Genomic DNA, 25147 nt, shown 5'->3' on the forward strand with positions numbered 1-25147 from the left:
TCATTCTATGTCCTTGTGAACATACTCTGCTAGAACAGCGTGTTCCTGAGCTATGAACTATGACAACAGTTATGAGTAATTAAATATATCAACAGAATAGAAAGCTGGGCTAGTTGGAGGCTGTTCATGACATATTTGTGGGTGCAAAGTGCAAAGACGCAGAAGGAAGGAAGATAGCACTTGTCCTGCGTCTGTCTTCAGTGTCTTTGTAAAGTTTGTGCCCACAAATACACCGTGATTTAAATTCATGTCTTAGTGTGCACAATTTTGCAGGGGACAGTCATGGAAATGAGACTGCTGACCAGCCTCTTGAAGAAGGCCACAAGGAGATGATTGAGAAGCCTGTAGCCCTGTTTGAAGCTGTGGATGGACAGGTGATGTAGGACAGTACTTTATTTAGTGGTATGATACATGGGGCTTAATGTCTCAAGGTGACACAAGCTATGAGAGATGCCGTAGTGAAGAACTCGAGATAAATTTAGACTGCCTGGGACGGTTCTGCACAGGCGATGTAACACAGTTGCTTTTGCATTTCATCGCTGTTGATATGTGGCCCCAGTGGCCAGGGTTCAACCTCTCGTCCTTTGCTCGGCATCCGGATGTCATAGTCACCATGGCTGCTGATGTTTTTAAAGCTTACATGTGTTGCAAACAATTATAAAATTAAATTTTTAATGAGTGCCTCTGTTGAACACATGGTATTTTTCTGGCAATTAACAGCTGTTGATGAACTTCGGAACACGAAACTTGGCAGATATCTGCCTGATTTGGGAGTAAATTAGAACAGACTGAGATGCTCTGACCAGTCTCACGAGAGAGCTGACGAGGCATTTTTCAGGGTTGACTAGGTCGGCGCAGGGGACGCTTTTAATCTTATTTTGGCCCACTGGCATCACCACTGTACAGTCATGGACAAAATTTTGCTAGATGCCGGAGCGGCGTTTTGACACTGCCTTTGCACAACTAGGCAGCGCAGTGGCTGCGTCGAGGCTGCGCTGACCGACGACTAGGCACATGCGCATCCTATATTAGTCTGCTTGACTGTCTGATAGCTCATTTCACATGAGCAGCTGCTTTTTGTAGCTTGGCTGCGGGCGGCCGCTTTTCGCCGGCTTATGGTCACTGTACACGCGCGGCCCAGCGACTGCGAGGGCGGCGTACATTCACGGCGGCCGTCGGATTTATTCCACGTTTTTTAAGAGAAATCAAGTGCTGTCTTTTTTCCTTTCGCTTATTGTTTGTAACGTCTGGCCTAAGGTGGAGGATGGCTGTGTGCTACTGCCTGCTGCCTGTCAAAACCACTTCTTGAGTACCCTCAACGGCGAGCGTTAGCATGCGTCGTAACCACTTAATAAATAATGTACTGCCATAAAGTGTAAGAAAACAATTCTTAGGCAAGAAACTTATTGCAGCGAAATATAGAACCGAGGACGAAAAGACAAAAACAGTCCAGGTATCACTGGAAACTACCAGTTTCTAATACCTGGAGAATCCTGAGTGTGCAGCAGTCGCGCTTGCCTAACGGCACGGCACACTCATAGAGGGAACGGATGACAACTGTATCATCGCGAAGCCTGTCCCACACAGTCTCAATGCCTGCCCACAAAACGTCCGCGTTGGCATTCCCAATATAGGGCCTCATTAGGTTGGTGTTCATAATGCCCCGAACATTCTCTATGGGCTTAAGCGTGGTTGCTGCAAACGGAGGATTTTCCTAGTATTAGAAAGTGGTCTTTTTCAGCGCCGCCTGGACTTTCTCTTTTTGTCCTCGGTTTTATATTTCGCTGCAATAAATTTCTTGCCTAAGAATCGTTTCCTTACACTTTATGGCAGTACATTATTTATGAAGTGGTTACGACGCATGCTAACGCTCGCCGTTGCGGGGTGTCAAAAAGTGGTTTTTACAGGCAGCGGGCTAAACCGCACAGCCGTCCTCCACCACAGGCCAGAAGTTCAAATGATTAGCGAAAGGAAAAAGAAACCGCCGTGAATGCGTGCCGCCATTGCAGTCGCCGGGCCGCACGGCGAGTATAGTGGCCATATGGAGATTGACGAGGGAAAGCGGCCGCCCGCTGCCAAGCTAAGCAAAAGCAGCTGCTCATGAGAAACGAGCTGAGACAGGCAAGCGGACGAATATAGGACGCGGCCACTGCGCCGCCTAGTCGTGCAAAGGCAGCTTCAAAATGCCGCTGAGGCACCCCGCAAAATTTTGTCCATGACTCTACAAGTGATTTGAGCTGGTGTAAGAACCGGCCATATTTGCGGGGTGACAGGGTGCAGATTATGTATTGTTGCAAAGGCCATGTGCATATGCTGGTGTAAGAGAGCCTTGGGGCAGATTCATATTTCTAGGTGTCTTTTGCCCTGGCGTGCTCAATCGGTGCGATGGTTACATTCCCCATGATGCTCTACGAGTACACTGTACTTTCATTAATGAGTTTCCATCATTCATCTGCTGGCAAAGCCTTTGTGCAAAATTCTTTCTTTTTCCGATGTAGCTGGTGGAACAGTAAGTTCAGAGATTTAGTAGATGGTGCTGGGTGCTCGTTCGTTCGCGCAATCTCTCGGCAAAGGCGTGAAGTGTCCAGTGCTTGACAGAAGTTGGTGATGCATCAGTATTTCCTGGTTAAGGTGGAGCCAGGCCGTTTTATTTGTGCCTTTGTCATACAGGATGGTGGTGCAGGTTGTTTTTGTAGCTTGTTCAAAGTTCTGTTCTTTTGGTTTGTGGTTAAACTGTCGGACATGCTGTCCGATAAAGTTCATGTATACCCGTTGTGGCAAAGAGCAGTCGTAATGCTTTCCCGCTCCAGCTTGTGCTTGATGTTGGAGAAGCAGATTGTCTTGGTGCTTGACAAGAGGAGAGACCATGGTTGCTTTGTGGGCTGTAGGGTGATTTCAAGTGAAATTGAAACGGCAACCAGTGCGGGTAGGTTTTCTCGAGCCTGAAAGTGGCAGAAATGAGGATTCTTGTCTGGGCTCATTGGTTCATTGCTTAGGAATATTGACCCAGTACTACGAGACGAGGACAAGAAAACACTACACAATGGGGGCTGTGGTATGTGCTTGTTTTGTGTTTGTAAGCATTTCTAAAGAAAGTGGCAGTTGAGGCCCTTTTCAGTTCACTAGCACGGTGAGAAATGCCGTTGCTTGTCACACATTCCAGGGCGAACTTGACGGCCGGCTCACAGGCTTGAAGTGCGCCAGAAACTTCCACCATGGACTTCTTCAGGATGGTAAAACAGTCATCCATGCGCTGAAGGATACCTTGGATACATTGGTGAATTACTGCAGTGCTCATTGCTAAATCAGCTCCAATGCCAGGCTTGCAGCCATCACCGTGATTGGTGCTTTCATTGCTGTGTTGCTGGTTTGCCTGAAGAATTTTTTAATTGAGAAGTATGTGCCACCCCATCCCAAACTCCAGCAGTGTGCACAACTATACTGCGCTGAGGCAGGTCCTTTTGGCAGATAGGTGGTTGACCAAATTGCCTTAGCATAGCTGAGTTATGCCAGCTCCTGGCGTTCTGCTTGAGTGGTGCGTACTTCTAGTTTACAGGATAATTCTTAAGGCGAACTTACGATACGGCAATTGGAGCGCCGATCACGGTCACGGCTGCGAACCTGGCATTGGAAGTGATTAAGCAACAGGCGCTGCAGTCATTCATGAATGGACCTTAGGTATTCCTGTCATTAATGGACAATTGTTTTACCATTCTGAAGTCCATGTTGGAAGAATTTCTGGTGTACTTCAACCCCATTAACCAGCCCTCAAGTTCAAAACGGCCTCCTGTTTCTTGTCATGCTAGTGGTGCAAAAAACACCTCAACTGCCTTTTTCTGTCACAAAAAACCCACCTACATGGGCACTACTTAAATTTCTTTTCAAATCACCGTACAGCCCACAAAGCAACTGAGGGCTCCACTGTCCTTTCCAAAGCCAAGACAATCTGCTTCTCATACATCGAGTGCAAGCTGGAGGAGGGAAACATCATGACTAATCTCTGCCACAATTGCTGTGCGAAAAAGATTGTCCGAAAAGTCTTCCAACAACAAACCGAAATGACGGAACACAACCCTAGCCGCCAAAGCAGTCCACATCGCCATCCCATATGTGAAATTCACAAGTGAAATGCTTACTCGCTCTTTTGTAAGCAGGGAATAGGTGTGTCGCAAACCATCATCAAACCTTGGGCGCTTCATGCCTCAGCCAAAAAACCGCACATTGATGGAATGACCACAGTGTTGCCTACAAAATCCCTCATACTTACTGCACCACCAGCCACATTAGCGAAAGGAAGAATTGTGGACAAAGGGTTCACCAGCTCAAGTATGGTGCCTGAAACTTTGAGAGTGCACTCCAATTGCAGAGCATTCTGAGGACTTGGGTTACGTATAGACTTTGAGCATACCCAACCCATCCTATTCAAGCTACAACTTATAGAATCCTGGGACACACAAGAGACACCTGGAAATACCTATTTACCAGTCTCAAGGCTCCTTTCCTCGGTGTACGTACATGGCCTTCGTGACGTCATACGGTCTGCACCCCACTGCCCCATAAACACACATTGTTCTTGCCCTAGCTCATGTCACTCACTGTGGGGATGGCAGTGGGTCAAAAGAAGGTTAAAAGTGTCTCTTGCTCCCACCCATTTGACCCTACAGAAATGGCCGAGTCAGCATCAAAATGTTGGCTCTCTCAATGAGCTTCGCTCCAACACGATGGCAAGACAGGCGAGTTGGTGATACATACTTAAGCGAAAATAGCGCAAAAGAAAGAGAGAAAGAAAGAAAGATTTATTTCAGCAGAGCAGTTACAGCATCTGCTGCAGGGGCAGAGGCTAAAGGCTGTGGCGCCTGACGAGGTTTCTGTCCCTCTGCTGTCGACGGAAGTGCAATACAAATTTGAGCATAACAAGAAGGTAAGTCACATAATTAAAACAAATGTGGGTAAATTATGCTATTATAACCACAACATTAACACAATATAATAAGTACAAAAAAAATGCAAGGATATTATACAGATATTTTGTTCAGTAGACAATACATTGAAGGACACTTATTACAAAAATAAAGTGAAAAACTATAGTACAAAAGAAGGATACATCCTGAGTATGCATGTCATATGTACTCGTCACTCCCCGTACAAAACACCTGATATTATTAGGACATCTTTAATGTGCTTTTTGAATGTGCTAATATTAGATGCGAAATTCAAGTTACCTTCAAGTTTATTAAGAATCGAAGCCATTTGATAAGGAACTGTTTGTTTACCGTAATTGGTTCTAGTTATTGGTATGCGTCTTTTATTGTGTCGGAAAGGATAAGTGGAGTTTTCTTCCCTGTCACAAATGTGCAGCTTCCGGAGTTGTACGAACTGAAGTAGTTTATAGTAGTATAGCTGGTCAGTCCTCAGCATTTTATATTTTAAGAACAAAGGAGAAGTTTGTAGGAGCTGGTAACGTCCATAATAATTTTCATAACAACGTAATATCTTTTTCTGCAGTATTATGAGCTTATTGTAATTGCCCTTTGTTGTGGTTCCCCACACCATCATCCCATATATTAGTTTTGAATAGAACAGGGAGTTGTACAACAATTGTTTTAGCCATAGAGGAATTATGTGCCCTACTTTGTATAAACATCCTATGGTTCGTGCTAGTTCATTTGTTAGAGGATTCACATGTGGCGTCCATGACAATTCTTCCTGGAACCATACGCCAAGGAATTTTTGTTCTTTAACCAAGGAAAGACATTGATCATCAAACTTAAGTGTTATTCTTTTGTGCAGTGGTTTGTTAACTGGGCGAAATACGATAAATGTTGTCTTTTTTGAATTCAGTTCTAGCATATTTTCCTTCAGCCAGCTGGACAAGTGCTTTAGATAGTTATTTACTTTGGTTTCGAGTGCTGTTATCTCATGCGATGTGAAAAAAATATTAGTGTCATCTGCATACATAATGATCTTTGGTGATTCAGGTATTTTCACAATATCATTAATATACGCGAGGAAGAGCAACGCTCCTAATATCGCTCCCTGTGGGACACCCTGAGTTAGTTTTAACTGTGATGAACTTGAGCCATTAATGAGTACTATTTGATATCGATCATAAAGATAAGAAGATAGAAGTTGCAGGGCAACACCACGTACACCGTACATAGATAATTTGTGTAGTAAGATGTTGTATTGTATAGAATCGAACGCCTTTTTAATATCGAGAAAAAGTCCTACAGTGTATTTTCGATCCTCATTGTTAGAAATTATTTTATCCTTAATGTATAACAAAGCCTGCTCCGTTGATTTCCCTTTTCGAAAACCATATTGACTTTCTGTAATAATGTTATGTTTATCAAAAAATGACACTAATCGGTTATGAATGACACCTTCAAAAATTTTTGAAAGCGTTGGCAGGACGGATATAGGGCGGTAATTTGCTAAGTTTTCAGGGCCCGCGCCTTTATATATAGGGGTGACTCTTGCTACCTTTAACTTTTGTGGAAAGACTCCTGTGGACAACGTAAGATTTATAATAAAGGCCAAACTAACGGATATCACTGCGGATATATACTTCAACTCAATCGGGCCGATGACATCGATTCCAGCAGCAGCATTATTTTTAAGCTTGTTTATTAACATTTCTACTTCGTGAGGAGTTGTTGGGCGCATATAAATTGACTCGCATAACGGTGCTATGGTCGATACTGACTGATCAGTGCAATTCTTTGTTGTACAGGCATTCGAGCCTACTTTAATAAAATGCATGTTCATAGCATTGGCGAGAGCATCACCGCGCACAATTTTGCCATCAATGGTGATTTCAGTAATATTTAAACACTTTTTAGTTCTTCCAGTGAGTGTATTTACTGCATCCCACACGTTTCTAGGATTTTCTCTTATGCTATCGAATTTACTATGGAAGTATTCTGCCTTAGCTTTCTTCAGATTGGATGTTAGTGCGTTCCGGTACTTTTTAAATTTCAAAAATAAACCTGGGTCTCTTTTGTGCAAAAATTCGTGGTACATTTTGTCCTTTGTTTTTATGCGGCTGTAAAGAAGTGAATTCATCCATGGTTTTCGGAATTTTTTGTTTCTACGAGAAATGACTTTTTCTTCTGGAAATGCCACATCATACGAGGAACGTAACAAGGTGAAGAATATATCGAAGGCTTTGTTAGCGTCTTTTTGTTTATAGATTTCACTCCAGTCAACTCTTTCTATCAGACGAGCAAAGCGCTGCAGAGTTTCATCAGTGATTTTTCGACGCGTATGAAGCAGCGCATCCGGGTCTTTCCTGGTTTTCTTTTGGGATACCGCAATAAAAAATAATGGCAAGTGGTCGCTCAAGTCAGATGAGAGCACTCCAGAATAGAATTCATGAGGTTCTAAATTTGTTACGCATACGTCTAACAGTGTTGCACTCTGTGTGGTTATTCTTGTTGGCATGCGTATGCTGTTTTCGGAATTGTATGTAGAAAGAAGAGTCTTTAGTTCGCTGGCGTGCAAGTCATTGGAAGAAAGGTCTATGTTTATATCTCCCAGAATAACGCATGAATATTGTTTTGCACCAACGAAGGAAAAAAACGTGTCAAGAAATTGCAAGAAGTTTCTTTTGTGCCCCATTGGAGGACGATACACAACTAAGATCACAAACTTCCCAACTCGTGCTCCTAGGCATTCAATATCTGGTGATATAAATGAGAAATCTTGTAATATTTCATACGTGAGTGTTTCCTTAAAATATACAGAGATTCCTCCGCCTCTCTTGTGTTCGCGATATACATGCCGAGGAATGTAGCCGGAGAAAAGTGGTGCATCATCAGGAGTTGTAATCCATGTCTCGGAAAAGGCCAGGATGTCATAATTTATTTTGAACGGTTCGAGAAACGTATTTATATCGTCACTCTTTTTTTAATACTTCGAATGTTCACATGCATTGCAGAAAAAGTACTATCTCTGTTGCTGTGCTGGTTATTGAATTCCTGGGTGCTATAGTAGCTATACATGCTTAACCTGTGGTGTGCTGGTGTGTTTGCTGGTGTTTCGCTTGCTGCTCTTATGCAGTAATCAGGGCCAGGTCCGCGTGACTAGCGATTTGAATAGCCGACCCATGTTCTTCTTTACGGGCAAGTATTTTTCCGCCTGCAGTCCAAACGAACTTCCAACCGTTTTCCTTCTTTTTCTTGATTGCAGCAGAAAGCAGTACCTTGTTTGCCTGAGTTAGGTGTTCATTGACAAAAATTGGTTTTCCCGTTTCATCACCCAGCACAGTGGTATCAACTCTTTTTTTTCTGCATTTGTTCAGAATGTCATTTCGCTTGCTTCTGCGCACAAACCGCACGATGATGTTTTGCACATCTGAATTCTGCGTACGAACCCAGTGGCATGCATCGATATCGGCAGTATCAACTTTTTCACCAACATGGTCACCTATCTTTTGAACCACAGTGAGGGGATCAAATCCGGAGGAAACACCTTTGATTTCTAGGTTGTTCAATCGTTGATATTGCTCAAGGTCTTCACATTTGCACGCTAAGCGTTCGTTTTCTGCCTTCAGTTCCTGGTTCTGTCTGAACATTTCTTGCATTTCTTGCCTGAGCTGCTTTATTTCATCGGCCGTGTTCTTTACTTCGGTGCAAACATCAGTGCAGAATGAAACGCTGTCTTTTAGCTCGCGCATTTCAGCCCTGAAATCACGCTTAAAATTTTCAAATGCGGTTACCAACTCTTGCAGCTCCTTCATATCTGTGGTTTCTTTTTCACACTCTTTTCCAGCGTTTTTCACGTTCCCCTTCCCCATTCTAACACATCATGCAGCAAGGGCAGTATTCGGCAGCAGTGCACCACAATAACAGACAAAATACATAAGGTAGAAACAGTTGCACACTAGAATTCTCACCTGCAAAAGCAGAGAGCAGAGAACGTTCCTTAGACAGGTGTGGTTAGCGCACTGCCGCCGAACTGCGTGGTGGGCTCGTTGCGGATGCCTTTTTATGCCGTGAATGGCCCCGGAAGCGCTGATAGCCTCTTCCCCTGTAGATTTCCGTGACGTAGGTATGGCGTTGCAAACGATGATCTTGCTTCCAGAATGCTATCTGTCTGGGACACGGCGAACGGGTTTTCGTTGCGAGGTAGTGCAGGATGCGGCGTGCAGAAAATCTGCAAAAGCAGAGAGCAGAGAACGTTCCTTAGACAGGTGTGGTTAGCGCACTGCCGCCGAACTGCCGCCGAAAGACGAGGACAAGGAAAGAAAACAACAGGACAGTGCACAGAATAAGCTCGCATTCTTTTTACTCCAAAGCTTTATGTAGCTTGATGCAAAAAAACTTAAATAAGAATTGCTGAAGATAATAGGAATGCTGTTTCAGGTTGCAGCGGCTCATAAACCTTGTATTCGTCACTGCAGTTTTTTTTTTGTAGCAATAGCTGCATTACGGTAGCATTTCGAGGCTTCAGTGTGGCGGTGCTGCCACCCTGTGGCACTCTGTGGCTGCGTCGCCTCACTGTCACGTGGTTGGTCACGTGCGGAGCAGCTGCTGGGGGCGCAGCACCATGGCTGATCACATGGTTGGTCACGTGACCAAGTTCCTCTCGGCCAGCTATAGCTATCGCATCACTCCAGGTGTAACCAGAGCTAAGCCACCGCCTATTTTTTTTCATTTTTTGACAAGTACCTGAAGGTGAGGTTAAAAATGAAATTGACTTCATAATATGTGCTCACCCTGGTATCGTGCTGAATGTGCAGGTCATCGGAAAGGTGCGTTGTAGCGACCACAGAATGGTAAGGTCCCGAATTAGCTTAGACTTGAAGAGGGAATGGAAGAAGCTAGTGAAGAGGAAGTCCATTAACGAGCTAGCGGTAAGAGGGAAAATATAGGAATTCAGGATATCCCTGCTGAACAGATAATCAGCTTTAACTGAGGAAGACCATCCTATTGTTGATACAATGAACGATAAGCTGACAGCAATCATTACAGAGTGCACAGTAGAAGTATGTGGTGGGATGGTTCAACAGGATACCAGCAAGCTATCTCAGGAGATGAAAGATCTGATTAAGAAATGTCAATGCATGAGGGCGTCTAACCCTACGGACAGAATAGGACTAGCAGAGCTATCGAAGTTGATAAATAAGCGCAAGGTAGTCGACATAAGGAAGTTTAATATGGAGAGAATCGAGCATGCTCTAAATAACAGAGGTAGCCTAAAAGCTGTTAAGAGGAAATAAGGCCTAGGTAAAAACCAGATGTATGCGTTAAGAGACAAGGAGGGCAATGTCATTAGCAATATGGATAAGATAGTTAAAGCAGCCGATGAGTTCTACAGAAATAAGGCCTAGGTAAAAACCAGATGTATGCGTTGAGAGACAAGGAGGGCAATGTCATTAGCAATATGGATAAGATAGTTAAAGCAGCCGATGAGTTCTACACAAATATATACAATAGCCAATGTAATCAGAAAGTTAATGATAGAGACTAGCGCACAGCAGTGGGACGCCCAGCCAGTAATGAAAGAGGAAATAAAGAAAGCCTTAGGAGCAGTGCAAAGGAGAAAGTGCAAAGGGGAAAAGCAGCTGGTGAGGACCAGGTAACAGCAGATCTGCTGAAAGACTGAGGGGAGATTCTGCTATAAAATCTAGCCACCTTGTATACGCAATGCCTTATGACCTCGACCATACCAGAAGCTTGGAAGAACGTAAACATTATCTTAATCCATAAGAAAGGAGATGCCAAGGACTTGAAAAATTACAGACCGATCAGCTTACTGTCCGTTGCCTACAAGGTATTTACTAAGGTAATCGCTGATAGAGTCAGGGCAACCTTAGACTTCAATCAACCAAATGATCAGGCAGGCTTTCGTAAAGGATATTCCACAATAGATCATATTCACACTATCATTCAGATGATAGAGAAATGCGCAGAATATAACCAACCCCTGTATATAGCCTTCATTGATTATTAGAAAGCATTCGACTCAGTGGAAACCTCAGCAGTCATACAGGCATTGCAGAATCAGGGTGTAGATGAGCCGTATGTCAAAATACTGGAACATATATATAAGAACTGTACAGCTACCATAGTCCATAAAATTCCAATAAGTAAGAGCATCAGGCAAGGAGACGCAATCTCGATGATGGTATTCACCGCATGTTTACAGGAGGTATTCCGAGGCCTGAATTGGGCGCAGTTGGGGATAAGAGTTAATGGAGAATACCTAAATAATCTGCGATTCGCTGATGACATTGCCTTGTTGAGTCACTCAGGAGATGAACTGCAAATCATGATCAATGAGTTAGATAGACAGAGCAGCACGGTGGGTCTAAAAATTAACATGCAGAAATCCAAAGTATTGTTCAACAGTAGCGAGGGAACAGCAGTTGACAATTGGCAACGAGGTGCTGGAAGTGGTAAAGGAATACTTAGGGCAGGTAGTGGCAGCTGATCTGGATCATGAGGGAAATAACTAGGATAAGAATGGGGTGGAGCGTATAAGGCAGGTTCTTTCAGATCATGAATACCAGGGTACCAATATCCCTCAAGAGAAAAGTGTACAACAGCTGTATATTACTGGTACTCACCTACGGGGCAGAAACGTTGAGGCTAACGAAAAGTGTTCAGCTTAAGTCAACAACGGCACAGCGAGCCATGGAAAGGAAAATGTTAGGTGTAATGTTAAGAGACCGGAAGTGGGAAGAGAGGGTCAGGGAACGCATGTTAATGACATCCTAGTCGAAATCAAGACGAAGAAATGGGCTTGGGCAGGGCATGTAACGTGAAGGCAAGATAACCGCTGGTCCTTAAGGGCAACGAAGTGGACGCCAAGATAAGGCAAGCGTAGGAGGGGGCGGCAGAAGGTGAGGTGGGCGGATGAGATTAGGAAGTTTGAAGGCATAGGGTGGGTGCAGCTGACAAAGGACGGGGTAATTGGAAAGACATGGGAGAGGCCTTTGCCCTGCAGTGGGTGTAGTCAGGCTGATGTTTATGATGATGATGACCTGAAACAATTTAACTCATGCAATAAACTCTGCTTGTTAAGCAAATATGTGAAGCTCCTGTCACCCCATTTTCTTTTCATTTATCTGACCGGCAGTGCCATAGAGACGTAGATATACCAAAAATATAAACCACATTCCCCCTCCAGGCCATTATACTGTAAATATCTGGGTGCCATTCCTGCACTTTGTCACATGTAATTGAAGTGCATTGATGACTGTTAAGCTTTTCCTACTGTGCTCGAAATGGGGACGTGTGCTCTTGACAGATCCGATCTCATCATCAGCCAGATTACGTCCACTGGAGAACAAAGGCTTTTCCTAATGCTTTTCATCCCAGTTTCCTTGCTTTCTTCGAGTTTGCTTTATTACCACCTATGACCATTGACCATTGCTTGTTTCCTGCATTTTAAGTTCTGCCCAAGTCCATCTTTCCTGTTGTGTTAGGTCTGAAATTGCTATGGTGACTCGGTGGTTATGGTGCTGGGCTGCTGACGTGAATGAAGTGGGTTTGATCCTAGCAGCGGCGGTCGCATTTTGATCGAGGCAAAATGCTAGAGGCCGCTGTACTGTGCAATGTGAGTGCACGTTAAAGAACCCTGCGTGGTAGAAATTTTTGGAGCTCTCCACTATGGTGTCCCTCAGCCCGAGTCGCTTTGGGACGTTAAACCCCATGAACCAAACCTTGGTCTTAAACTGTGCTCGCAGTGCTTATTGCTACTTTTGTGTAATGGATAGGCGCAGGTGCTAATAGGACCGCAGCTATGGATGCCTGCTGCAAAGTGGATATATGTAATGAAGAACACAAGCTACGCAAAGTGTTGCCTTGAGGTGGCACGGCATTTGTGGACATTAAGTGAGGCTGCTGAGCGCAGCCTTACTGGGCAACAGTGCCGCTCCATCGCCACTGCAGCCAGGAAGCTACCTGCCACACCAGAGAAGGTGGAAGTGATGAAGAGTAAGTAAATAGAGGCTACTCCCTACTTTTCTATTCACTTACAGATTGGACTAACTTTTCAACTAGTAGTTGCGGGATGCTGCACCATTTTCTTAAACCTGCTACATGCTGCTACAAATTTGTGGTTCTTGATGAAATTGTTGTTAGGCTGCGCCAAAGTGCTTTTCCAGCAATTAAGAGCTGTGAAGAATGCGAAGAGGCAGAGACTACCACCTGTATAGAGAGACATGGCCCTGGTTCTTTCTTACCCACATGCGATGAGAAAAGTGACCGGCAGAATCCAGTGCTGGCCCGTTTTGCTTTTAGCGTTTTACTGCCTTCTATTTATATGTACTATCGGGGACAAAAGTGGTATACTCCATGCAGTGGGAGCCGGAGCAATGAAAAACTGCATCGTAACGCCATCTACAGGCAGCATCTGGGATGCAGACAGCCAGCAGGAGCCCTTTATTATCTGCAGGCATGTTGTTTGATTCGTTTCAATGTTTCGTGCTTCAGCTCGCCAAAATGCCGAGCGGCGCCACAGCAGTAGCAATCTGATGGCCCTCTTGATTTTGTCTTTATTGCTACTGCTGCGGCGCAGCTCAGCATTTTGGTGAGCTGAAGCATGAAACATTGAAACGAGTCAAGTGACATGGCTGCAGATAATAAAGTGCTCCCACTGGCTGTCTGGATACCAGATGCCGCCTGTAGATGGCGTTACGCTGAAGTTTTCCATTGCTCCGGCTCCCACTGCGTGGAGTATACCACTTTTGTCCCCGATAGTACTTGGTGTGCTGCACATCTGCTTCTGGCCTTGCCAACACTGTCTCAAGTGAAAATGGCGAATGCACATGCAAAGAAGGAATTGCTTTGAGCAGGCTCGAGCAGTGCTAAAGTTGGATCCTGCTAGATTTCTCAAGCTTCTGTGCAGCGTCATTGTGTGCATGTTCAATGTGGACCATATGAAATGTTCAGGACACGCTCCAGCTGATTGCTTGACCCCACAGACCTCATTTATGTACGGTGTAACAATGCCGTCAGCATCCGAGCTTCTGGTTTGTTTGTACTGTTGGTTCATATAAATAGGATTCTAAATTGAGCTACTTCTAATGATGGCAGGGTGGCATTCTCCTTGGGTCAGCGTATGATGACCAGATCCCTGTGATCTCACATGCACATGTGCATGCTTGATCGCTAGTTTGTCTTCTGCCATGCGAGCTTGATGTAAGCAAGCTCAAGCAGTTTCTTTGTCTCAGGCACTTGAGGAATCGTAGAAGTATGTTACAAGCACACGGCAATGCCGGATTCCTCAGCGGAGAATCGTGGTGTTCCTAGCGACATGATGACCAACAGGCGCAACCGAACACTTCATCACGAGAGTTGTGGCCATGGTGTGCTACAAGCATGGCTGCAAGGAACCTATGCTGTGCCTTGATATGGAGACAGTGCAGACAAACTCCTTGTGCATCAACGTCTTCTTAAAGGACCATGGACGCCTAATTTCAGTTGCATGCGTATTCGTTGAAATGATTTTTACACATTACAGTACTTCGTTCGCATAATTTCACTTACGACTGCTAAATAATTTACCATTGATTTTTCTTGATGCTGTTGCAGTTTCATCATCTAAACAATGACTGTGACACGTGCAGTGTTTAGATCATGTGAGGCAAAAAAGAACTGCAACATAATTGCTGTTGCATAATTTTAAATAAGTGCAACACAGGCCAATCTGCTTGAAGAACTGGAATCACAACAAAGAACTTATCAGCAGTTATATTGTAGTTTTTCTTCCCTCACGCGAACCAAACACTCCCAATGCATCACAGCCATTATACGGCTCATGAAACTAAGTTCATCAAGAGGAAATAAAATTATAAATTATTTAGTGGTCCTAGAAAAATTGCACATGGTGAACTCTGTATTGTGTCTAATGCATCATTTGACATAAGAAAACAAACTAAAATTTAGTATCTGGTCACCTCAAGTGTGGTTCAATCTCTGGCTCAATGAAGTAGACCGCTCTCATCCTGAACTACCCTATAACCTGTGGCCTGTTTATTCATCCTTGCTTTCTTTCCCATACCGACCCTTCAATCGGCATGCACCCGAAAACATAGCAATTAATGAGTGCAGTCGCGCACTAATTTTTAAATCTGTCTTTTACGTCTTAAAAGAAAACCATGTGGGCTAAATTGATATTGTAGAGGCTGAAGTGAAGACATTTCCTGCAACTTTCGCACAAAAAATTTGTGCTTTAACTGTACTGAATTTTGTGCATTTTTCAACACTGTTAATTTGGGCAAATTTAAAAAGTGCATGCGGATGTGGGCAATACGACGGCTACGCTGCACTGTTCAAATCTGTGCAGCATGTGATTTTTGTAAAACCATGCTGCAATGCTACAAGTTGATTGAAATGTCCTGTATTAAACTTTTGTGCTTCTTGTACAAAGCATGATGTAGATGCTCCAAATTGAATTTTCCCCCGCTAAAAACCCAGCTCCAAAATCCTTTTGGCCATTCCCTCCACTGCATTGAGTAAAACAGATATTTTCTTAATTTTTCAGATCGCCTGGCTTATTTCGTCGATCAACATCCTGTGCCGGAACTGCCGAAGGACCACCGAGTGGCTGCTGTGCGGAAGCACCTGCGCAGCTTCTTTACGGAGGCAGCCCGCCAAGGCAAGAGGGTGCGGGGTGCTGCACGACCTCGTGACACCCAAACCAATGAACTGCAGCAACACCCAAACCAGTGAACTGACGCTGGCCGCCAGGCAAAGAGGGTGTAACAGAATAAACACTCAGCTACCGTTCAACCTGACACTTTATGCACTTACTGCAAACATGGCGTAATGATGCCTGTTTGTCTCGATACATTCATACTGCATGTACTATACACACGTAATTCTGCTGTGGGCTGCCAGTCATACTTTCAGCTTATTATTCCAGAGAATCGTAGTCAAGTCCAAATTGCATTATACTGGGCATACTGGCTTCACCAAGCCCTACAACCCTGCATACCCACTGCCTACCCAATATGTCCATTACCCGAGATGCCCACTACCCAACATGCCTGCTACCCGACATGCCCATTACCCGGCATGCCCGCTACCCGACATGCCCACTACCTGGCATGCCAATACCCAACACGCCCACTACCCAACATGCCCGCCATTACCAGTGCACAACTTTCCCATCACCATAATCCACTATAATGCTCGATGGTGGGTTCCAGTATGCCCGGTATAGTTATTTTTCCGATAGGGTTCTCTATCATGTTCGGCCTGAGCCGACCCTCCTGTACAGCACGGAGGTAGAGATCTCGAGCTGCACTGTGGGCCGCCTCGTTACCGCTGACAGATTCGTGCGCCGGGGTCCAGATGATGTTGATCGTCCTATCAATCACTCCTTGTGTTAAAATTTTGGTGGTGAGGGGGTTTATCCTCCCTCTGCTGAAATTTTGGATTGCAGTCTTACTGTCGCTAATAATATATCTAGCTTTGGTGCCAGAGCAAGCGATCGCTATCGTGGCTTCCTCCGCTATCTCGGTTTCTTTCCCTGGTATGGTGGCCGCCGTGATGAGGGTGCCCTCCCCATCTACCGCCACTATGGTCATGTATCGACTGTGTCTGTCCCCTGCCGCATCTACGTAGGCGACTTCATTTCGGGGTTTACCCCGATATATTCTTTCTATCGCTTCCGCCCTTTTCTGTCTCCTTTCCTTATTAAACTCGGGGTGGATATTCTTGGGTAGGGGAGGGATTCTTAGGTGCGCCCTGATTTCCCTGTCAATGTCGACCCTTTCCTTTTGCCCCCTGTCTGTGGCCATTCCAAGATTACTTAGCGTAGCTCTTCCCACTCGCGTCGTGCTGAGTCTTTCAAGTTGCGAGGTTTTAACCGCTTCCGTGATTTCTGCAATCGTATTATGCAGTCCTAGGGCCAGTAGCTTCTCCGTCGATGTACAGATTGGGAGCCCTAGGGCCGTTTTTACGCATTTCCTGATGAGCGCGTCTATCTTGCTCCTCTCATCTGCCTTTAGGTTCAGATATGGCGTGGCGTAGCTCACTCTACTAATGATGAAGGCCTGTACCAATCTTAGGAGGTTTTTTTCCTTGAGGCCACCTCCCTTACGTGAGACCCTCCTGATGAGGTTTAATGTCTGGGTCGCGTGGTTTTCTAAATTGTTAAATATTATCGTGTTCCTCCCGTGTGTTTGTAAGTGGAGGCCCAATATTCGTATTGTCTCTACCTTTGGTATTTCCCTTCCTTCCACGTACACCTGTGGGTCAGAGGGAGGTTTGTTCCTGAGTGCCTTGTCATTATACACGAAGCTTTCTGATTTTTCAGGCGAACATTTAAGTCCTCTGTCCTCCGCGTACTTTGAGATGACGTCTGCTGCCGCCTGCAGCGTTGGATTGATCTCTGCGTCGCTCCCTCTGTTGATCCAGAGGTTGATGTCGTCCGCGTACAGGCTGTAGTTTAAGTTGTAGTTCCCAATTTTCCGCAATTCCTTCGGGAGCCCTCGCATGGCCATGTTGAAAAGAGTGGGTGACAGTACCGATCCCTGAGGTGTCCCCCTGTTACCCAGCCTGATCACGCCGGATTGTATTTCCTGGAAAGTTATAACCGCCGTGCGGTCCGTTAAAAAATTTCTGATATAACGATTGGTTTTTAGCCCTATTCCTGCCTGCTGGAGCCCCTCCAGAATGGCTTCGTGCTTGACGTTGTCGAAGGCCTTTTTTAGGTCTAGTCCCATAATGACTTTCGCGTCTTTGGTTCTGGAATGAATTATGTCTTGCTGCAGCCGCAGCATGACGTCCTGTGTGCTCAGATGGGGCCTGAAGCCATACATCTCGTCTGTCCATTTCTCTGTTTCCTCCATATAATTTGAAATTCTGGTCTGAATGATGTGTTCCATTAACTTTCCGACACATGACGTGAGTGATATAGGCCGGAGGTTTTCCAGCTGCGGTACCTTCCCGGGTTTTGGAATCAGGATCACGGTAGCCACTTTCCACAGCGGTGGGATCTCCCCTTTTTCCCAGCAATCCTGCATGTAGCTGGTAAGAGCCTCCATCGAGTTGTCATCTAAGTTCCTGAGCATCTTATTCGTGACTCCATCTGGCCCTGGAGCCGACTTGGTTTTGAGTTTTGCTATCTCCGCCCTTACTTCAGCTCTCGTGATGGGCGCGTCTAACTTCTCATTTGGAATCCCGTGGTAGTCGGGTAACTCTCTAATTTCCGTGTCGCCTATGTATGTCTCGAGTTTTTTCATGAATATGTCGTCGTCCTGTTCTTCGCATGCGTGTCTAACTTTAGCCATTTTGACTCGTGCTTGTGTTTTGGACGTGTCAGGGTCTAATAAATGTCTTAGGATATTCCACGTCTGGGGGAGATTCATATTCCTTTCCATGTCACTACATTTGTTAGTCCAATTTTGTTCACACAGCTTAAAGGCGTAATCTTCTATTTCTTTGTTATGACGCGCCAGCCTTCTTCTGAGGTCTTTGTTGTTTCTACCTTGCCTTTTAAGTCGACGTTCCATGCCGTTTGGCCTCCCACATGTGTAAGAGTCGGGCATCCGCTATTTCCGGAGTTTTTTCTCCTTCTAGCGTCTTAGTTGTTTTCCTGGTGTCTTTCTTTACCGCTTCGCACCAGTCCTCTATATTTCCTATCTTTGTTATGTCTCTGTTCCCCCTAATCTCTATAAATCGGTCCCAGTCTGTGATTTTCGTCCGGAAACACTTTTTCCTTTGACTTTACTCCTGATTTCAACCGTGGTTTCCACTATTGAGTGGTCGCTCCCCAGATTGAGTTCCGTATTTATCCATTGCGTCGTTTCTACATTTTTAATCGGGGTCAGGTCCGGTGAGGTATTGGCGGTAATGCTGTTCTCCGCCCGCATGGGGTGTAACAGGTCAGTCAGCAATGTTGTCCTCAGGTTATGCGTGTCCTCCCACAACTGTCTCCCCTTTGCGTCTTCCTTAGTGTACCCCCACTCCGGGTGATGGGCGTTAAAATCCCCTACAATAATTAGCGGCTGGTTCCCCGCTATTTTAAGTGCCTTGTTCATTATCGCCCTGAAGCAGACCTTCCGTTGTCGCGGTTGGCTGTAAATATTGAGTAGGAAAGTGTTTGATTCCTCCTTTTTACTTGTTAGAATTTCTACAAAGACGTTTTCTATGACATTGTCTTCTAATTCGTGTTCGATCGTTGCTACGTTTCTCTGCACCAGTGTTGTAACTCTCGATTTGTCCCCTTTCCCACTGTGGAAGGCGCGATACCCTTGTAATTTGGCCGGGCCACCGGTCTCCTGCAACGCTATAGCAAGGGGGGCTGATTCGCGGAGCGACAGCGTGCTCTGCAATACCGGTCGCTTGCGCCGATACCCGCGACAGTTCCACTGCCAAATTTGGATGTTATTGGGCGGTCTGTACATTATTCAACTTTGTCATGTTCTCCTCAAGTAGAGTCACTCTCGCATTTAGGTTGGCGGTTTCCCCCTTTAATTGCTGGAGTGCCTCCGTCATGAGGTGAAAGTGATTTTGCATCTGTATCTGCATTTGTTGAATCTGATTGGCTAAGTCCTCAAGTTTTGCTGTCTCTTTCCTTAGCAAAATTCTTAAGACTTCGCATTTAATTTCTCCAGCTTTTCATCCACTGTCCGGTCTGAGTAGTTTTCCTCCCTGACTTTGTGTTTAGATGGGGGTGGAGAGGTACCCTCGACCATCATATTAATCTCCGCACCCTTGCTGTCGGCTTGAGCGCTAAGTGGGTCGCCTTCGATTTTGTTGGGCGCCGCTATTCTAGATCCGCCTACGTTTGTTTGAGATTGAGTCGTCACTGTATTGCGCTCTGTTTTTAATTTTTGTATGTCCTCCTTTAAACTAAGGATCGTTGCATTCATGGTCTTAATAATGTTTGTCAATTTTTCTATTTCCTCGTCTTTTTTGTCCTTAATATATTTCCGCCCTGGGTAGCCGTGCATGCGAAGCTCACGCCTTTGCTCTCACCATTATGGGTTGATGCGCCTCGGGCTCGACTGGGGGTCCTGGCTCTCGAGCTCGACAGTCCCCTGGATTGGCTCCCTCCCCTGGATTGGTTCCTCCCTCTGGAAGAGCTTCGTCCCCTGGAGGCTGTCCGCTGCTCCTCTCCTAGTCTAGGGAAGAAACTCGTCCTGGGCTTTTATCCTTCCTTCCCCCCGTCTGGTCTGGCCCTTGGCCGGCTCTGGTGTTCTTGGGTTTTTGCGATGCGGTTGGTTGCTCCCCCGTGTCCGCTTCTTCCTTCATCTTCTTTTCCCAGTGTCTCTTTTTGATTTTGTACAGTGTACGATGGATCAGCTTGCATTTGCTGTCCCCCAGCATGTGATCTTTCCCGCAGAGTTGGCACTGCAGCTTGCAGGTGTGGTCCTCTGGTGGATTTTCCTGTCCGCAACCACGGCATTTGATGTTTGCCGGGTTTAGACACACGTCGATTCTATGGCCTAGTCTTCCGCATGCCTTGCATACTTCGTATTTCTTCTTATACAGGTAGCATCTGTGCGGGGCTCCCCCAAGGATGACTGTCCTCGGTACTCTTCCCGAGTCTTCTTACCCCGATAACCTCCGGGTTTGCCTTGTGCCTTAGCATCTGCATGATCTCCTCTTGGGTGAAAATCCTATCCACCCCGTGCGCCACTCCCTTGCCGCAGCCGTCCGGAGTGGCCACGTAGGCGAAGACTGGCACCTGTTCTTCCTCCCCTAGCTTGATTAGGTTTATGCTCACGTATTTCATCTTCCTTTCCCCACTTGTCGTAGCGATGAGGATGGAATGTTGTTTCGTGTTGGGTATCACGATGTCTTCCTCTTCCGTTTCTTGAATATTCACGCCCGCCGACGCCTTGATCATTCTTGTTAAGTATGCAGGTCCACGTTTAAGGAGTCTATCTAGTCCACCTTTGGGTCGGAGAATAATCTTGTCCGCTCCCTCCGGTATTTGTGCCTCCTGTTTCTCTACTGAAAATGCTGCCAGTTTTCTTCCGGCCTGCCGGAGCCTGAACTGCTCGGCCTCGATTTCCCTCCTGCTCTTCTCGAGCGGGACAACCTTATTCCCTCTGCACTGGAACCACTGTCCCGGCGCCGTGAACTCCCGCGGGTCCACTTCGTCACCTTCAACCACCTCCATGATGGCTGCCCTCGTTTCAAATTTCCCGCGCGCTTCGTGCCGCGCGCCGTGGCGCTGCTGCTCCTCACGCTAGTGGCGCCGCTGCTGCTCCCTCGGCTCCCCCGCCGGGGCTCCGACCATGTATCGCCCGGGTTAGGCTTAGCTCGCTTCGCCTCAAAAATCCTGGATTATTCGAAAAATCGGACTCACTTGGTGTAAAACTTGGTATCCTCGTATTCCCGGCGAGTTTCGACATCCGATTCTTCACTAGTTTTCAGTCGATGGGCAGGATTTCTCCCGATAACAGCGTCAAAGCATGGAGCTATGCTGAGACACGTCTGATCATGCCGGCCCCCTAGCGGCCCCTGTCCCAGAACACACATTCACGATGCAACAGGCGCTGGCGAGCATCTCGAGGTGGACCAAACGCAAGATGTCTTTTTTGCATATTTGCATTTGCGCTAACTTAATCATGGCTAGCCATCACGCATTCAATCCAAGCCAAAGCAAGGCCAGTTCTCTAGCAGTATGCAAATGGCGGACCACAGGACGGACGACACACCTGCTGAGGAAATGGACGAGAGCGGCGCCGTACCAGGCTAGCTCAGTGCCGAAGCAAGCTAGTGCAGCTAAGGTCGGCCATACGCTCCCAAGAGGCTGCTACAAACGGCTTTGAGCAGCAACTCCGTGCCGACACCATCGCTATTTGTGCTGCGATTTCTGCAATCTTGCCAGCAGTGCAAAGAGAGCGATGGGCCTTTCAGCGCAACGAAAGGTGGTTTGAGGGCACATTGCCGAACCTGGGTGAATCTCACTCTCGCCAGTCGCTCCGCGTCACACCTGCCACATTCCGCTACGTTGTCGACGCGCTGCGGTGTGCGCTTGAACGTGCGACCACGAACATGCGGGAGGCCATCCCGGATAATGATGATGATAAACCTTTATTTGCCATCAGAATGGAGGCCCCCTACTCCCTACCTCCGGCACGCAGGCCGAGGGGCAGGGGCCGGGACCTCCGCGACTAGAGACAGGCAAGGAGCTTCTGACTCCTCGCGGCAGCTATCGCCAGATGGACCGCTTTCTTCTGCACGACGGGCTCCGTGCTTTGCAGAAGGGTTTCCCAGGCCTCTCTACTGTCTATGTTTTTTCGGAACCCTGGAGAATCCGCACATTCCCAAACCACATGGTCGAGGGTCCCCCTCTCCCCACACTTCCTACACTTATCAATATCCTCATCTTTTAAGACGTGATGCCCACACTGGGTGCATGAAATTTTTTGCCTGTAGTGTCCTCCAAGCCGTAGCCTCTGTGTTAGTGAGCTCTTTGTCCGGGGGAGGAAAGAGTCTCCTGTTTAGTTTGTAATTTTTCACTATTTCTGTGTAATTTTTCAGTCTCTCGTCCAGTTCCTTGCTATCGGGCGGTCCTGCCGCGGCTCGGAAGTAGACATGTCGAGCCAGGGCGTTTGCCGCCTCGTTTCCTGGAACTGCCTCGTGGGCTGGTGTCTAAACGAGACTAATATTTCTATTTATTCTGCGTCCCTCTAGGATTCGCAGTGCTTCCTGAGTTATTCTGCCTCGGGCTTAATTTTGGATAGCAGTCTTGCTATCGCTAATTATGTATTGTGCCTCCGTTCCCACGCAAGCGAGCGCTATTGCAATTTCTTCAGCCGACTCTGGATTTCGACTGCGTATGGTTGCGGAAGACAGCTGTACCCCGGCCACTAACGACCGTCGCCACCGCTGCTCCCAGGTTCCCGCTAGCCTCATCCGTGTAGGCCACTGCTTTCTCATTCATTTCGCCGAAGCGTTTGGTGAGCGCCTCAGCTCTTTCCCCTCCTTGCTTTGTTAAATGTAGGGTGCATGTTTCTGGGTAAAGGATCTACCCTGATCTTTTCTCTGATGTCCCTTGGGATGTCCCGCTTTACTAGAATACCCCTGTCCGTCTGGAGTCCTACCATGCTTAGAATCGCCCTTCCTGTGTTTGATTGGCTTAATCTGTCTTGCTGCGCCGTTCTCGTGGCTTCAGCAATCTCTCTCCATGTATTGTGAATACCCATGTCTAGGAGTCTTTCAGTGGAGGTGCTTATGGGCAGGCCTAGGGCCCGTTTGTAGCATCCCCTTATGATCGTGTCTAGTTTATCCCGTTCTGAGGCGCGGATCTTCAAGTAGGGTGTAGCATAGCTTATCCGGCTGATAACGTATGCTTGCACCAACTTGATCAAGCTTTTCTCTCTGAGCCCTCGTCCTTTGAGTGCTATTCTTCTAAATATCCCTATGGCTTGCGCCGCATATCCCTCGAGCTTCTTCAGGGTTTCCCCGTTGTATCCGTCGCTCTGAATATGCAGTCCTAATATTCTAATCCTATCCACCATCGGCACGGGTTGTCCTCCGACCGTGATGTTGAAGTTGTTACTCTGAGTCTCAACTGCCTAGCATTATACACCAGAAGCGCGGATTTCTCTGGTGAGCACGCTAGCCCTCTATTCGCTGCGTAGTTTAACACTACGTCCGCTGCCTCCTGTAGTTTATGCTCTATTTCGGCATCGCTGCCCTGATTGATCCAGTTGTTTACGTCATCAGCATACATACTAAAGTGTATGTTGCCAATCTTTTTGAGCTTTTCCGGGAGATGTTCTCTTTTCGCATGTGCTCATAGAGCTTTGCACTCCTCATTTTCATCACTATGCACTCCAAAACCCACTGTGGCGAGTACTTCATGCCTTTCGGACTCTTGCGTGATGACGCTTCAAATACGTGGTGCACCACTTCGCGCTGTTTCGGAGGAAGCTTAGCGACTCTGTCATCAAAATCTTCCTTGGCAATCTTTTTGTTTTTTGCCGCCATCGCGACAAGCCGCTCTTCCATCGAGGTGGTGCGTTTTCTCAGACGAGCTGTTCTTTCCTTTTCCAGCTTGAGCCGCAATGCACACGCTCTCTTCACTGACAGATTGGCTCTGGTGCGTGCCGTCTGTGACTTTCTTGCAAGGAGCAACTTTCGAAGGCCCTTGCATTCAGCGCAAGGAGTTCCTGCAAATTCAAATATTTGACCATAAGAATCACATAGCGCAGTTGTACTTAAAAAAAGGCTAAGAAGCCGAGCTTACCTTCTTGATTCACTTTTCCTTGACATTTTGTGCTGAAAATGCCACGCCCACTCACAATGCTTGCCGCCCGTAGTTTTTCTGTCAAACGCTCCGTTATTTGACTGAAGTCTGTGTCCAGCATGGCTCCCTTGCAGACACAAATTCCTTCTGTCTCTCGCAGCACATTGTCCGCTTCTTCCAGCGAACACACGACAGTGTCACTACATAACGCACCTCTAACGAATACTTGTGCGCGCACTACATCTCCGGTGGCAGCAAACAAAACAACCTTGTCATGTACAACCTCAAGCCTAGGGCTTGTTTCTATGCTTGTTGTCGCAAAGCCAAGACTTGAGGCACCATCGTACATAAATCGGCACCAGTACTCAGGGGAAACTTCTAAACTACGAAGTGCACCAGTCGTGAACGCTTCAGTTCCCGATGAGTCCACAATTTCATTGTCGTCGTTCGCTGCGCTACTGATAGAATCCTGGCGCTTCTTCTTATTTGTTGACACGCTTGCTGGAGCTTGTCTTTTCCGCTGAGTCCTTGCTCTCACGGGCTTCACGGAAAGATAGGCCGGGCAACCAGGCAAGAGCGTAGGCACCGCGTCAGGTGCCAGCGATGGCTTACCGCGTGGAATCCGCACTTGGCTGCCGTTGATCACATGAACGTAGTCGCGCAAAATGAAATGTGGCTCAAAGTGGTGCTCGCATACCGCAGCGGTTTCTGTGAGAGGCTTGTCCTGTCTTCGCAAACTCCGCTCCCACTTTTTTCGATGCTCCTCGTCCCTCGGAGCAGCAAACAAAGATGCTTTGGGAGCACCCGGATAGCCGCTTCGGCATCCCGGAGCAAAACAGTGCGAGTCCGTCTTTCTCTTTGCCATTGCGTACTTCACATGGTGCTTTCGAAGAGATATAAGACGTCTTCGTTGGTGCTACGCGAAACACACGTGAAATTTCAAGGCCACAAGCAGAGAAACGTGCGCAACGTACCG

At 46.6% G+C, this 25147-nt stretch overlaps 1 protein-coding gene across 9 annotated transcripts in view; it reads left to right on the forward strand.

Annotated features, from left to right (window-relative positions):
* LOC144132655 (uncharacterized) overlaps window positions 1-15988 on the forward strand; it is a 197001-nt gene extending 181013 nt beyond the window's left edge. For 7 of the 9 annotated variants that reach the window (XM_077665234.1, XM_077665233.1, XM_077665235.1 and 4 more), the window contains 3 exons: window positions 274-374; window positions 12725-12944; window positions 15496-15742. In XM_077665234.1, coding sequence (XP_077521360.1) covers window positions 274-374; window positions 12725-12944; window positions 15496-15683 — 509 coding nt within the window. In that variant the 3' untranslated portion in view covers window positions 15684-15742. Of the gene's footprint in view, window positions 1-273; window positions 375-12724; window positions 12945-15495 lie in introns of all 9 variants that reach the window. The other 2 variants (XM_077665229.1, XM_077665232.1) reach the window with 2 other exon arrangements.
* The last annotated feature ends 9159 nt before the right edge of the window (window positions 15989-25147 follow it).

The sequence above is a fragment of the Amblyomma americanum genome, chromosome 5, assembly GCF_052857255.1.
Source record: "Amblyomma americanum isolate KBUSLIRL-KWMA chromosome 5, ASM5285725v1, whole genome shotgun sequence".
Classification (NCBI taxonomy): domain Eukaryota; kingdom Metazoa; phylum Arthropoda; class Arachnida; order Ixodida; family Ixodidae; genus Amblyomma; species Amblyomma americanum.